This window comes from Physeter macrocephalus, chromosome 18, assembly GCF_002837175.3.
Source record: "Physeter macrocephalus isolate SW-GA chromosome 18, ASM283717v5, whole genome shotgun sequence".
NCBI classification, from domain to species: domain Eukaryota; kingdom Metazoa; phylum Chordata; class Mammalia; order Artiodactyla; family Physeteridae; genus Physeter; species Physeter macrocephalus.
The window spans coordinates 69,116,612-69,130,545 of record NC_041231.1 but is presented as its reverse complement, the minus strand read 5'-3'; the positions used below and the strand labels follow the sequence as shown (position 1 = coordinate 69,130,545).

At 53.3% G+C, this 13,934-nt stretch overlaps 1 protein-coding gene across 1 annotated transcript in view; it reads left to right on the top strand.

The window, feature by feature from the left end:
• Positions 1 to 2,727, top strand: part of GRM4 (glutamate metabotropic receptor 4) — a 77,782-nt gene extending 75,055 nt beyond the window's left edge. The window contains exon 6 of the mRNA XM_028479515.1: positions 2,678 to 2,727. Coding sequence (XP_028335316.1) covers positions 2,678 to 2,727 — 50 coding nt within the window. The remainder of the gene's footprint in view (positions 1 to 2,677) is intronic.
• Positions 2,728 to 13,934: the final 11,207 nt, after the last annotated feature.

The following is a 13,934-nucleotide window of genomic DNA, read 5'->3' as shown; positions in this document are numbered from 1 at the left end:
ATGTGCTTCTAGGTTCTGAAACCTACAGATTGGGTTTTCTAGAGGAGGCAGCTCTGGTGTTTCAGGGAGAAGAGGGGCCCAGCTGTCCCTCACCTCCCCGCCACTTTCTCTCGTCCCTGCCGCTCTCAGTGCCGCTACGGCCACCCTCAGGCTCCCGTTTCCCTGCAGTCAGTGGAGATTTTGCTGCTGCTGCTGCTGAGGTTTTCCTTCACCTCTGAGCCAGGAGCTGCTGACAGGTTTACAGGTTTAGAAACTCAATAATGATCAGTTCACCCAAGGGGTGATGGAGCCCTGGGGAACTGATTCTCACCAGCCTGGCCTGCGGGCTCGTGATTCACAGAACCAGCTGCCGGCTCTTTTTCTGGTGGTGGGGGAGAGAGTGGGGTGGAGAGGTGGGGGTGGCCAAAGCCCCACAGGAAAAGAAGTCTAGGCAAAAAGGGCTACTCCTCTCCTGCTACTGGCAGGGAGACCAGAGCCTCGCAGGGCAGGGGAGGAGCTGCTTGAAGTCACAGAGGGAGGCTGAGGCCCTGGTCTCCAGAGGCTGATCTGCGCTGACCTCCCACCTTCCGCCTCCTTTCCAGCACCTTCTGCCACCCCCAGGTCCCAGCCTCCTGTCGCTCGGCTCTCTTCCCCTGGTGCCCCCCAGCCCAGGCCCCTCCTTAATGGTGCCCGGTCTGTGCTTCTTCTCCCCTCTTGGTCCTCCAGCATCCTGGAGGGACCTGGGCCATTTTAGGAATGAAGGTGGGCATTCTTCACAAACTGTAAGGCGCTGTGCTGTGTTCTTAATGTTGCCTTGTGTGTCGTGGGCACCATTTCCTTCCAGTAGCACCTGTCCAGGTGGCACCTAAAACGTGAAACTTCCCTGCCCAGTGATTGTTCATCTTCCGCTTGAATATTTCTGCTGACAGGGAAAGGGAACATTTCAGCTCACCCTACCGCACAAAGCGACCCACTCCGCTCTCAGCTCAGGCCAGGAGAGAGTTCTTCCTTTAGCTGAGCTGCATTCTGACCCTCATGCCTCCGCACTGGTCCCATGGTGTCCCCTCTGCTCACCCCACCTTGGCAACTTTGCTTCTTCCCACACCCGGGGGACCCCCTGAGAGGGTGACACAGCAGTCCTGCCTGTATGAGTGGGCTTCTAGTTACGCTGCTGTGACAAAGAGGCCCCAGGACAGAGAGTGGCTCAAATCAGACAGATGTTTGTTTCTCTGTGATATCGTAGTGCATGGGGGATGGGCAGGTGCAGGGACCCGGGTTCCTTCCATTTTGTCATTTCATCAGCTCCGAGAGGGTTGTCCTCATCCTCATGGCCGAGGCTGGTTGACCTCAAATGTCTGTCCTGGCCCTGGAAGGGAAAAGAGAGGAAGTACAGGGGAAACAGTCTATTTTAATCAGATGACATGGAAGCTGCACACAGCCCTTGACACTTGTCATTAGCAGGAATGTAGTCACACAGGGCCACGTGGGGCTGCAAGGGAGTCTGGGAAATGCGGTCCTTAACTTGGCAGTGAAAGAGGGTTGGGGGTGGTCAGCGTGCAGCCCACCACACTGCTCCCCTCCATGTCACCTTCTCCAGGCAGACACCCCTGGCTGCACCTGGCAGATGTGCCCTCTTTGCTGAGCTGTCAGGATCCTGATGGAGTCAGGGCAGTTTTATGGCCAAGGGCACCAGGGCTTTCCCCTGTCTAGTCTTCTCTCTCAGCACCAACAGACCAGCCTCAATTACTCTCACTGAGCTGTCCCCAGGCCACAGAGGGAGACCCTGAACCCTGGCAGGACAGGACAAAAACCAGGACCTGGCTGGGCTCCTCACCCCTCTGGCCTCAGCTCCTCAATTATTAAATGGGGGTGCTGCTTATCTGGCCTGCTTGCGAGGCTGCCGTGAGGCGTGAACCCCGGCGGGGTGGAGGTGGGGGCGCTCGTGCTGCCCAGGGGAGCTGACGTTGTCACCTGGCCGTGGCGGGGAGGGGAGACACCCAGAGAGGCAACCCTGGTCCCAGTGGGGGTGAGCAGGGGCCAGAGTGTTGGGTGCAGATAAGAGAGGCTCAAGACTGAGGCAAGTCAGGACACCCAGAAATGGGAAACGTGGCTGCACAGAGGCCTGAGGGGCCCTGGAGGACTTGCGTTTCCCTTGGGCATGGGGAGAGGACCGAATCAGTCATACGCCTCAGTTTCTAGCCTCGCAAGACCCCTCTCTGATTCCATTATTTATCTCCTCTGTCCCCATTTTCCGCTCACTTCCGCTAGGCTGCCATCTACGTATATTCTTCACACGTGCTCTTCCAGAGTGTGTGTTGAACTTCTGAAGAACTCCCCCTTGATTATACTTGAAGACTGTATATCACAAATAAAAACGATTCTTTTAAAGTGTGGTGGAGTCAGGAGGTGGCAGGGACCCTGTGTGGGGTGTGACACTCACAGAGGGTTGGGTTCAGGAGGCAGTGCTCCTAGAGGGACAAAGTGAAGAGGGAAGGGCCCTCCCGGCCAGCAGCCCAGGTGTGGGTGGGATGAGTCTGGGGGAAGCGATGCGAGGGGCGGGGTGGGACCCTGCCCCGGTCTGGCGATGCTCAGTTCAGGGGTCCGGACTTGATGCCGTGGGCAGGGCCACACCCCTGCGGAAGGGGCGTTGGAAGAAGATAGCCCCTGACTCCTCTCTCCCCCGTCTCTCTCCTTCCAGCGCTGGCCACCAAACAGACCTACGTCGCCTACACCAACCATGCAATCTAGCTAGGCCACCGGAGCTGCACAGGAGGAGGACAGACCCTTGTGGATGGTGCATCGGGCCAGGCCCCCCCCCACCGCCACAGGGGGGCCCAGCTGATGTCCTACCTGCCCGTGGGCACCCACGGACGTGGCTTGGTGCTGAAGATAGCACAGCCCCCAGCGGTCACTGCTGGGTTGCCTGGGCAAGCCGGGCTGGTGACAGGAGGAGGATGAGGGGCCGGGAAAGCTTCAGGCCACCCCAAGACCCTGTGTCCTGGACCAAAGCCCCTCCCAGCCCCAAACCACAGAAGGCCCCCCGCACTGGTTTTCTCTCTCCCTCGTCTCTCTCCATCCTATTGGTGACCTTCTCAGTCTGTCTCCATCCCTGTCTTTATTTTCTCTTCTCTCTTTGTATCGCCTGTTCTCTCTGTGTCTGTCTGCTTTTTCTGTATCTTCTTTCTTTCTGTCTCTGCCTTTTCTCTGCCGTCTCCAGCTTTCTCCTGTCTTTTCTCTTGTGCTCCACCCGGTCTCTCCTCTTGTGCATTTTTGTTTCCTGTCCTCAGCCCCTTCCTCGCCTTCATTTACATCCAACCTTTGCTCTCTCTCCCTGCCATCTTTTCCTAATTCACCAAATCTTACATGTCGCAAAAGAGAAAAAAGGAAAAAAAAAAAAATCAAAACACAAAAAAACCAAAACTAAAACAAATCTCGAGTGTCTTGCAAAGTGCTGCGTCCTCCTGGTGGCCTCTGTGTGTGTCCCCATGGCCCGCAGCTTGCCCGCCTGCCCCCGCCCGTCTGCCATGTGTCCTGCCCGCCTGCCCCTCCTGCCGATGACACGGAGTTCAGTGCCTGGGTGTTTGGTGATGGTTATTGATGACAATGTGTAGCGCATGATTGTTTTTATACCAAGAACATTTCTAATAAAAGTAAACACATGGTTTTGCACCCTGGCTCCACATCCACTGAGGGTCCTGCGGCGGGAGCCCCGGCTCAGCCTGAAGCTGGAGAGCCTGGAGTTAGAGGGAAAGAGGAAATGGCTGATAGGGACATAGGGCTTGGGGGCAGTGGAGGCTGCTCCCTGGGCTGGCATCGGGTGGGGTCTTGGAGAGTCCTTGGGCAGGGAGGGGCCAGGACACTGTGGGAGGTTCCAGAAATCAGCCCCTGGTACTCCCCTAAGTAAGGGGGATGTTCTGTCCCTGTCCTCTGTCCTGCGGCCCCTAAGGAGGGTACCATTTCTGCCCTGCCTCTCCTCTGACTCACATCTCTCATGCCTGAGCCCCAGCCCCCCATCCCATAACCTGAGCCGCTCCTCCCCTTCCAGCCAGGAAACTCTCCTCTTGAGAAATCGCCTTCCGGGGCTCCCAGCATCCACAGCCCTCCCCTCCTGCCTGTCCTGTCTCCAGGTCACAGGTGCTGGGATGATGTGTGACTGTCTTGGTGATGAGTGAGTGGTGCGTGGCCAGGTGCGTGTGTGTGTGTGTGTGTGTGTGTGTGTGTGTGTGTGTGTGTGTGTGTCTTCCCCCAGCCCTGTGCGTGTCTGTTTTATCTGTGTGTGTGTGTGTGTGCTCCTGCACCTCCATATTCAAGCTTGTCTGTCTTGTGGGAGTGTCTGTCTGTCTGTTTAGGCGCACGTGGGTGTGAGTCCACATCACACCCATGTCGTGAGGATGCCTGTCCTGAGCAAGTGTGAGAGTGCGTTCACGGCAGCTGGCTTCCGTGGCAGATTGGGAGATAGCGTGAGCCGCTCAGGAGCTGGGCTCTGCCAAGGGTAAATTATAGAGCCAGTAACACAATGAGACCACAGGCAGCAGCTAGAGCCCGGGCTGCCTGTGCCGCCCCTTCCTGCCGCACCCCCAGGCCCGTACCCCCTTCCACCTCCTGCCGCTACCTGACAGGGGGGCGGGGCTTGGAGGCACCCTGTGGGGCAGGAGGGGACTAGGTGTGGGCGTGTGTGAGAGGTGAGGCTGGGGCATTCAGTCATGCCACGTGTTAGTGCCCCTCTGTCAGCCCATCTACTCCTGGGGGGGGAGGCGGGCTGCACTTGGGACTCCGTTCTCCCCGAGGGTCTGTGTGAGACTGCGTGTGTGTGCGGCGCCTACTGTATGCTCAGTAAATATGTGTGTAAGGGAAGGGGCAGGGAAGGAGGTCTCACACTGATCATCTTGCTTTCGAAGAATGGTCCCTGAGACTGCCACCCGCCATAGATTCTACCCAGTGCCCCAGGGTAATCAGGCAAAACTAGGGTGTCAGTCCAAGATCGTCCTCCAGAAGCTTCCAGGTCAGAATATGTGGGGGTGGGGTGGGGAGGAGCTGGATGTAGAAGGGGAGTGGGGCCAGCTCTCTGATAGCACCCCCAGCCTGGGCACCTTGTTCCCTCTCTGGTCCATGTCCCTCTACAGTGATCGCCGTGCTGGGGCCCAAGTCTAGACTGAGGGTCTGGCCAAACCCTGGAACTCAAGGGTTTGATGCTCAGCCCAGGACTTTCCCATGTCCTCCACATCTGTCGAGCCCCCTTCTAGGTTCCAGGGAGTATCACCTTCCTTCCAAGGCGGTGCTGCCCCCTCTGCTCCCCTCCCTTCAAGGCCTCCTAGGAGGAGGAGGAGGCCGAGGGTCAGGCCAGGGGGGGCTCTCTGTGGGCTTAGGCCCATCGGGCATCCCTGAGGCTTGGCCTAGTCCAGCCTGCCTGGAGCTCTGAGAAGGGACAGGTGGGAGGGAGGGCATCCAGGCCCTGCCCTCAGGAGGCCACCAGTTGGATGGGGGAGACAGCCCTCAGGGAGGCAAACAGCCTAGAAATGCTGATGGTCCCAAAGAAACATAATTATGGGAATGAGTGGGTTAAGTGGGGAAGCCTTGGGTGGGGTGTGAATGCTGAGCCACCGGGTCTGGTACAGAGGAGAGGTGTGCAGGCTCCGTGGTCCAGAGCTGGAGAGGAGGGACCAGTCCCCAGCAGGACTTGTGGAAGTCAGGCCTGCAGCAGCAGTGTGGGACGGAAGACATCCAGGCCCGTGAGGCCAGGGCTGGGATTCCGCAGGTGGGCCCAGGTGGGGCCTGCCCTGATGCACATGTTGGGGAAGACCTTTCTGGGCTAGTTGGCTGCTCATCTTTGCTCTCCATCCCATATTCTTGTTTGTTTGTTTGGTTGTTTGTTTGTTTGTTTGAAGGTACGCGGGCCTCTCACTGCCGTGGCCTCTCCCGCCGCGGAGCACAGGCTCCGGACGCGCAGGCCCAGCGGCCATGGCTCACGGGCCCAGCCGCTCCGCGGCACGTGGGATCCTCCCGGACCGGGGCACGAACCCTCGTCCCCTGCATCGGCAGGCGGACTCCCAACCACTGCGCCACCAGGGAAGCCCCATCCCATATTCTTAATTCACCAGGCTCATGGGACACCCAAGAAAGGTGGACAGATATTTGTTATCTTCAGGATTTTCGATTTCAATGAGATGGGAGGTTTGCAGTGTCCCTGGCTCCCTGGACCAAGCCGGCGGCCCCCAGAAACCTTCGCTTTGCAAGAGGGGTGATGGGGTCTCCACAGGCTCTGTGCTTACCCCTCCCCTGGGGCCTCAGCCTCAGAGTGAGAGGCGCAGGGGTGAGGTCAGGGGCAGACCCCATGGCTGCTCTCCTCAGGGCAGGATGAAAGGATTAGGCTAGTGGAGATTTTACCCCCACCAGAACTTTTAGACTATGCAGATGCTGGGCCCTCCCCAGAAGGACTGGATCTGAGGCCCTGTGGGTGGGTTGGCACAGGTGTGCTCTACCAGCTCCCCAGGAGATCGGGGGCAGCCCAGTGGGCCAGGTGAATCAACATTCCAACAACAGAACCTTAAATCAGCATCAGCATCCCTGGGAACTTGTTAGAAAATCAAATTATGGGCTTCCTCCCCACCCCCACCCCAGGTGGGCTGAACTGGAAGCTCTGGGGGTGGGTCCTTAAGTCCATTTTATAGGCCCTGCAGGTCACTTCTGTGCAAAACCAAGTTTGAGAACCACTGCCTAAGACTAATTGGGTGTTAAAAGGCCAACGTGTGAGATTGAAATATGTTTGTGGGAGGGCAGGGGGAGGGTGGAGTTCAGGCCTAGGGTTCCTGAGGCCTGGGGAGTTCCTGGGATGCAGGACTTTCAGTGCTAAAACCAAGAGAGTCCTGGAAAAATCTAGACAAATCTGATAAGACCCCTTTCCTTATTCATTCAACAGATATCAAGTACTTACTATGAGCCAGGCCCCGGGTATGCGGTGGCGAATGAGCCAGGTATGGTACCAGACCTTGGGGTTTCTGCAGCCAGTAGAGAAGAATGCCACTCAAGAGCTTTTTTTAAAAAAATTAATTAATTTATTTATTTATTTATTTTTGGCCGTGTTGGGTCTTCGCTGCTGCACGCGGGCTTTTCTCTAGTTGCGGCGAGCGGGGGCTACTCTTCATTGCCGTGCGCGGGCTCCCCACTGCCGTGGCTTCTCTTGTTGCAGAGCACGGCCTCTAGGTGCACGGGCCTCAGTAGTTGTGGCACACGGTCTCAGTAGTTGTGGCTCAAGGGATTTAGAGCGCAGGCTCAGTAGTTGTGGCGCACGGGCTCAGTAGTTGTGGCCCGAGGGATCCAGAGCGCAGGCTCAGTAGTTGTGGCACACGGGCTTAGTTGCTCTGCGGCATGTGGGATCTTCCCGGACCAGGGCTGGAACCCGTGTCCCCTGCATTGGCAGGCGGATTCTTAACCACTGCACCACCAGGGAGGCCCCACTCAAGAGCTTTTTGAGGCTCAAAACCAAGACCAGGCTGCTACCTGCCCTGAGCAGGAGCCCACTGAGCTCCCAGGCTGGCTGGGCTCACGGGACACCTCTGTGGAACTCCCAGGATCCTGGGGACTCAGCTTCGGAAGCAGTATCCAAGCTTGGATGCCTTCCAGCTCAGGTGGGCTGGTTCTGAGTTCCAGTGTCCTATGGTCAGTTTCTCCCATCCTGTCTTCTTGGGCCCTAGAGGCAGAGGCAAGGGGGCCAGGGAGTGGCCTGTTAGCACCACACCAGGTCCCCTGCACCACTTCAGCCTCCAGACCCAGGGAGGGGGTCCTCGGGAGCCCGCAGGAGGAGGCTGAGCTGTTAGGAGGCTGTGGGACCCCTACCCGGCCAGAGGTCAGACCATGGACCCTTTTTTTTGATGCTCTCACTTTTTTTGATGCTGCTCCCTCCCCGCAGCCTGGGGTTTCCATCCAGCCCCTGAACACTGAGGGGAGACTGAGGGGCTCTCCCTGGCATGAGAGCCCCTCTCTACCCCTGTGCCTGCCCTGCCCTGCCCCACTGCCCCACAGGCCTTGGCCCTGGCACTCTGAGCTTCCCAGGGCTTCGACTTCCCTGCAGACACCCCGGCACCAATTGGTACACGGTGCCAAAATCTCACTTCAGTTGGCAAAAGCAGCAATTAGCATCTAATGAGGCTTCTTGCTTTATTTTTAGGTAACCTCCAAGGCCCTGCCTGTGTAATTCAGCCCACCATTGCTCGGCAGATAATTAAAGCATGTCACCGTAACTTGCCTTTTTTTTCTTTTTTTTTTTTTAAATAAAGCCCATAATTAGAGGGAAAAAAGCCAAAAAGAGGAGGGAAAGAAAACAATGAGAGATGGAGTTGGGGCAGGAAACGGGGCTTGGCTGCCCCAGCCAGGATCCTCTGCTCCATCGGCAGGACCAGGAGCCCCATTCTGGGAGCATGTACCCCTGGGGCCTCCCTAACCTCAGGGTCTGCCCCAGGTACTTCCTGCCCAAGACTCCCCCCTTGTTGGCTGCCCTTGCTTGCACTTCTGGAGTCTTCCTCTTCCAGGTTAGGTTTGGGGGAGACAAGCTTCCTGTTCTTCCAGTTCTTTCCTTATAAAACCAGCCCCAGTATTCCAGTATTCCAGAAAACCAGAGGATTCCGGTGGGCAGAAAGGGTGTGGAGCTGAAACCAGAGTAGCCCTGAGTTGATGATTCTTGAGCTGCGCTTGGGCATCTGAGAATTCTTTTTTTTTTTTTTTTTTAAATAAATTTATTTATTTTTATTTATTTATTTTTGGCTGTGTTGGGTCTTCGTTTCTGTGCGAGGGCTTTCTCTAGTTGCGGCAAGCGGGGGCCACGCTTCATCGCGGTGCGCGGGCCTCTCACTGTCGTGGCCTCTCTTGTTGTGGAGCACAGGCTCCAGACGCGCAGGCTCAGTAGTTGTGGCTCATGGGCCCAGTTGCCCTGTGGCATGTGGGATCTTCCCAGACCAAGTCTCGAACCCGTGTCCCCTTCATTGGCAGTCAGATTCTCAAGCACTGTGCCACCAGGGAAGCCCCATCTGAGAATTCTTGATACTACTCTCCTGCTACAGATGTTTGAAAATCTCCTTAATAAATAAATAAAATTCCTTCACCAGGAAGGGGTCTGCTAACCCAGGCTGGCACCTGGTATCTGCTCTCAGGAGCACTTGTGACATGATGTTCTCTCTAACTCTGAGCTCTTTATGCACCAGGAACCGCATTTCAGTCATTATTTTGGTGCCGGTGACTGGTGGTGGGCGATCCTCTTGGAGCCCGTAGGCCATGCTGGGAACAAACAGGGCAGCTGCCCATGTCGTTTCAGGGAGGCCACTGCCCCCAAACGTCTTCCCACCTGCCATCACTCAGCTCTGTCACTGAGTCCCTGCCCAAAGTCCAATGGTTCATTTCTTCATTGTAGCTTCCCAAGGTCTTCCCCAGAGGCCTGAGGGGAGCATGGTTGTACCACTCTGGTCGCTGGATAGGGAACTGGCCCCCATCTGCCCCCTCACCCCCATCCCAAGCCTGGAGTTGGAATCAGGAGACCTGGATTCTAAGTAAGGCTCGGCGGCTAACTCAATGTGTGCCATTGGGCAAGTTGCTTTCCCTTTCTGGGCCCCAGTTTCTTTATCCATTAAATGAGGTATTGAGCTCTGAGCCTTCAGAGGCTGGGTAAGCAGCCAGCATTCCAGCGGTACAGAAAGGTGAGGCAACTGCAAAGAAGAGTCTTTTGGGGTCAGTTGCTATGGCAACTGTGTACACACTAAGGCCTGCAAATCAGGCCCTTCGTTTGGCTTCCCCAGCCCTGGTGGTCTGTCTGTGACTGGAGGAAGAGGCTTTATTAACATTGTGGGCAGTGGAAGAGGATGGAGAAATGATGGGGGCTGCTGGGGAGCTGGGGACCAGTCTAGGGTGGGCCTGCCAGCCCTGCCCTCCACCACAGTGTGGGAGATGGACTCACTCGTGAAGTAGGTATAGAACTAGATGTCTAAGCTGGGCAGGACCCCAATGACCATGCACTCTACCCCCTCACATGTACAGTAGCCGAGGAGGAAACTGAGCCCAGATAGTCAAGAGGTTTGTCAAGATCTGAGAGGCCCCAGAATGGCCCTCCCCACCACCATCCTGGTCAACCTAGGAAGTTAGGGGAGGAGTGCTTTTCAGGGAGCCCCGCAAACCATCTTCCTGGTAAACACTGTCCTTTCTGAGCTTGTACTTGGGAAAGCAGGGGGCCGAGCTTGGAGGGCAGGAGCCACCTGTTCACGCTGTCCGGGGAGGTGGACAGCTGTGCCTGGTCCTGGCTGTGCATAGGCGGGGGAGGGGACACAGAGCCACTGACGGGTCTGGGGCTAGAACCCTGGCTTTGGTCTCTGTTACTTGGCCGCCAAAGTCACTCAGCTCTCCCAACTTTAGTTTCTGCATCTGCGAAATGGAGATAAATATCTACTGAAGATGATTACAAAAGCATCATGAAAACACAGGAGGTCAGGAGGGGACACAAGCCCACCCTGGAGCCCTGGCTGCCTTACCCTCCAGGACAATGTGCCCTCCTCTCCTCCTCTGCCCACCCACCCACCCTCCTCTGTGGGTTGGGGCTTCTTTGCATCCAACCACTCCTCAAATGCTAGGGCTCCCTCTGGGGCTCCAGGCCAGTGTCCATTTGCTCTTTTCTTCTTCCACCTCAGTACTTTCCCAATATTCCATGTCCTCCTCCTACATGTCCCAGCCTCCCTTGCAGTTGGGTTGAGGCCAAGTGACCAGTTCTGGCCAATGAGCTGTGGGCAGTGACAATGTCCATCACTTCCGGATTCCTACAGGCTTTTCATCTCTTGCTGCGGCAACCTTGGAAGTCATGTGTTGAGATGGTGGCACATAAGATGGAGGTCACCTGGCTCCCTGAATCACAGATTGGAGGAGAGCTTCTGCCAACCCATGATGAACTTTGTATGCACAGGAAATAAATCTCTTTTTTGCTAGGATGCTGAGATTTCAGGATTGGTTTCTAAGTTATAGCTTTTCCTATCCTGCCTAATAGATCATCAAATAAATGCCAAATTTATCTCTCTTCCAGCTTCCAAACCTCCTTCTGAGCACCCCACTGGCTACAGTTCTCCAGGGTTCTCTCTCTGTGAATGGTCCACGGTGGAACTCAGTCTTCTCCTAAGTGTGGTCCGCTTCCTTGCTTCCCATTTTGGTGATCAACAGCCATGAAAACCAGAAACCTGAACCTTCCCCTAGACCTCCCCTTCCCACCTCTCATGTGTGGCTAAGTCCCCACCATCTTCTCTGTCCTCTCCTCCATACCCACTGCCACCTCTGGACCTCACGTTCCTACCACCTCTCGCCCCTGGGTGGTGGGCACAGTCTCCCAGCTTCTAGCCTTTATCTCGGTTCTTTAAAGATGTTGCTCCCTGTCTTCCAGTTTGTGTTGTTTCCAAGGAGAAATGTGCCATCATCCTTATCTTTGTGCCTTTGTATATAACGTCACTTTCCTCTGGCTGCTTTTATGTTTTTCTCTTTATCACTGGTGTTAAGCAGTTTGATTATGACGTGCCTTGGTGTAGTTTTCTTCGCGTTTCTTGTACTTGCATTTTGTTGAGCTTCTTGGATCTGTAGGTTAATAGTCTTTGTTATATTTGGAAAATTTTTGGTCATTATTACTTCAAAACTGTTTCTGTCCTTCCTCTATCTTCTCTCCTTGGGGGGACTTCTATTACATGTATATTAGACCTTGTTCCAATAACTCAGGGATGCTCTCTTCTTTTTTTTTCTTCAGTCTTTTTTCTCGTTGTGGTTCATTTTGTATAGTTTCTATTTTTTAACTTAAAAATTATTTATTTAAGTAAAGTTGATTTACAATATTATATTAGTTTCAGGCATACAACATAGTGATTCGATATTTTTATACATTACAAAATGACCACCACGATATGTCTAGTTACCATCCGTTACCATACAAAGTTATTACAATATTATTGACTATACTCCATATGCTGCACATTATATCCCTGTGGCTTAGTTATTTTATAACTGGAATTTTGTACCTCTTAATCTTCCTCACCTATTTCACTCATCCCCCAACTCCTCTCCCCTCTGGCAACCACCAGTTTGTTCTCTGTATCTATGAGTGTGTTTCTGTTTTGTTCTGTGCATTCGTTTGTTTTGTTTTTTAGTTTCCACATACAAGTGAAATCATACAGTATTTGTCTTTCTCTGTCTGACTTATCTATTTTAGTTTAATATGCTCTAGGTCCATCCACATTGTCTCAAATGGCAAGATTTCATTCCTTTTTATGACTAAGTAATATTCCATTGTATATGTATACCACATCTTCTTTATCCATTCATCTATTGATAGGCACTTAGGTTGCTTCCATGTCTTAACTTTAGTAAACAATGCTGCAGTGATATAGAGGTGCATATATATTGTTGGGTTTTTAAAAATTTATTTATTTTATTATTTTTGGATGCATTGGGTCTTCATTGCTGTGCATGGCCTTTCTCTAGTTGCAGTGAGCGGGGGCTACTCTTCGTTCCGGTGTGCGGGTTTCTCATTGCGGTGGCTTCTCCTGTTGCGGAGCACGGGCTCTACATGCGCGGGCTTCAGTAGTTGTGGCTCGCGGGCTCCAGAGCGCAGGCTCAGCAGCTGTGGCGTACGGGGTTAGTTGCTCAGCCGCATGTGGGATCTTCCCAGACCAGGGCTCGAACCGGTGTCCCCTGCATTGGCAGGAGGATTCTTAACCACTGAACCACCAGGGAAGCCCCTCTATTTTTGAATTAAAGTTTTTATTTTCTTTGGGAAAATGCCCAAAAGTGGAATTACTAGATTGTATGGTAGTTCTATTTTTAATTTTTTGAGGAACCTCCATACTGTTTTCCACAACGCTGCACCGATTTACATACTCGCCAATAGTGCACGAAGGTTCCCTTTTCTCTCCCTGCTTTTCTCTCTTATTCTTTAATTTTTGCCATTTTAATGACCATGTGTCTTGGTGTGGACTTCTGAAGGCTAATCTTGTTTGTGACTCTCTGTGATTCCTGGACCTGGATGTTTTCATCTCTTATTTCTTCAGATAAATTCTCTGCCCCTTTCTCTCTCTCTTCTCCTTCTGGGACCCCTATAATTCAAATGTTAGTATGCTTGATATTGTCCCAGAGGTCTCTTAAACTATCTTCATTAAAAAAAAATTTTTTTTTGTTCAACTTGGGTGATTTCCGCCTCTCTGTCTTTCAGTTCACTGATCCATTCCTCTGTATCATCTAATCTACTGTTGATTCCTTCTAATATATTTTTTATTTCAGTTATTGTATTCTTCACCTCTGTTTGGTTCTTCTTTATATTTTTCAACTCTTTGTTAAGTTTCTCCCTGGATTCATCCATTCTTCTCCTGAGTTCTTTAAACATCTTCATGATCATTACCTTGAACTCTTTTTTTTGGTAGGTAAGAAGTGGATTTAGAGATACACATTTAGACATACACATTCCATAGACAGAATGTGGTTCATCTCAAAATGTGCGAATGGCTCTTGGAGAAACACACTCCACAGACGTGGCCATCTCAGAAGGTGAGAGCACCTTGAACTCTTTATTGGGTAGATTGCTTATCTCCACTTAGCTTAATTCCTCTAGGATTTTGTCTTGTTTCTTCATTTGTAACATATTCCTCTGTCTCCTCATTTTGCCTAATTCTCTGTGTTTATTTTATGTATTAGGTAGGTTGGTTACATCTCCTAATCTTGGAAAAGTGGCCTTAGGCAGGTGATGTCCAATGGAGCCCAGCAGCATGCTCCCCTCCGGTCACCAGAGCTATATAGTCTAGGGTGCCCTCCATGTGGGTTGCACGGGCCCCTCTGTTGTGGCAGGGCTGGCTACTGTGGGCGCACTGGTGGCAGGGCCGATCCCTGGCCTGGTTGGCTGCCCCCTGCTGGTGGGTGGGGCCAGGTCCTAGGGCTGGGGTCAGCCCATTGGTGTGCGG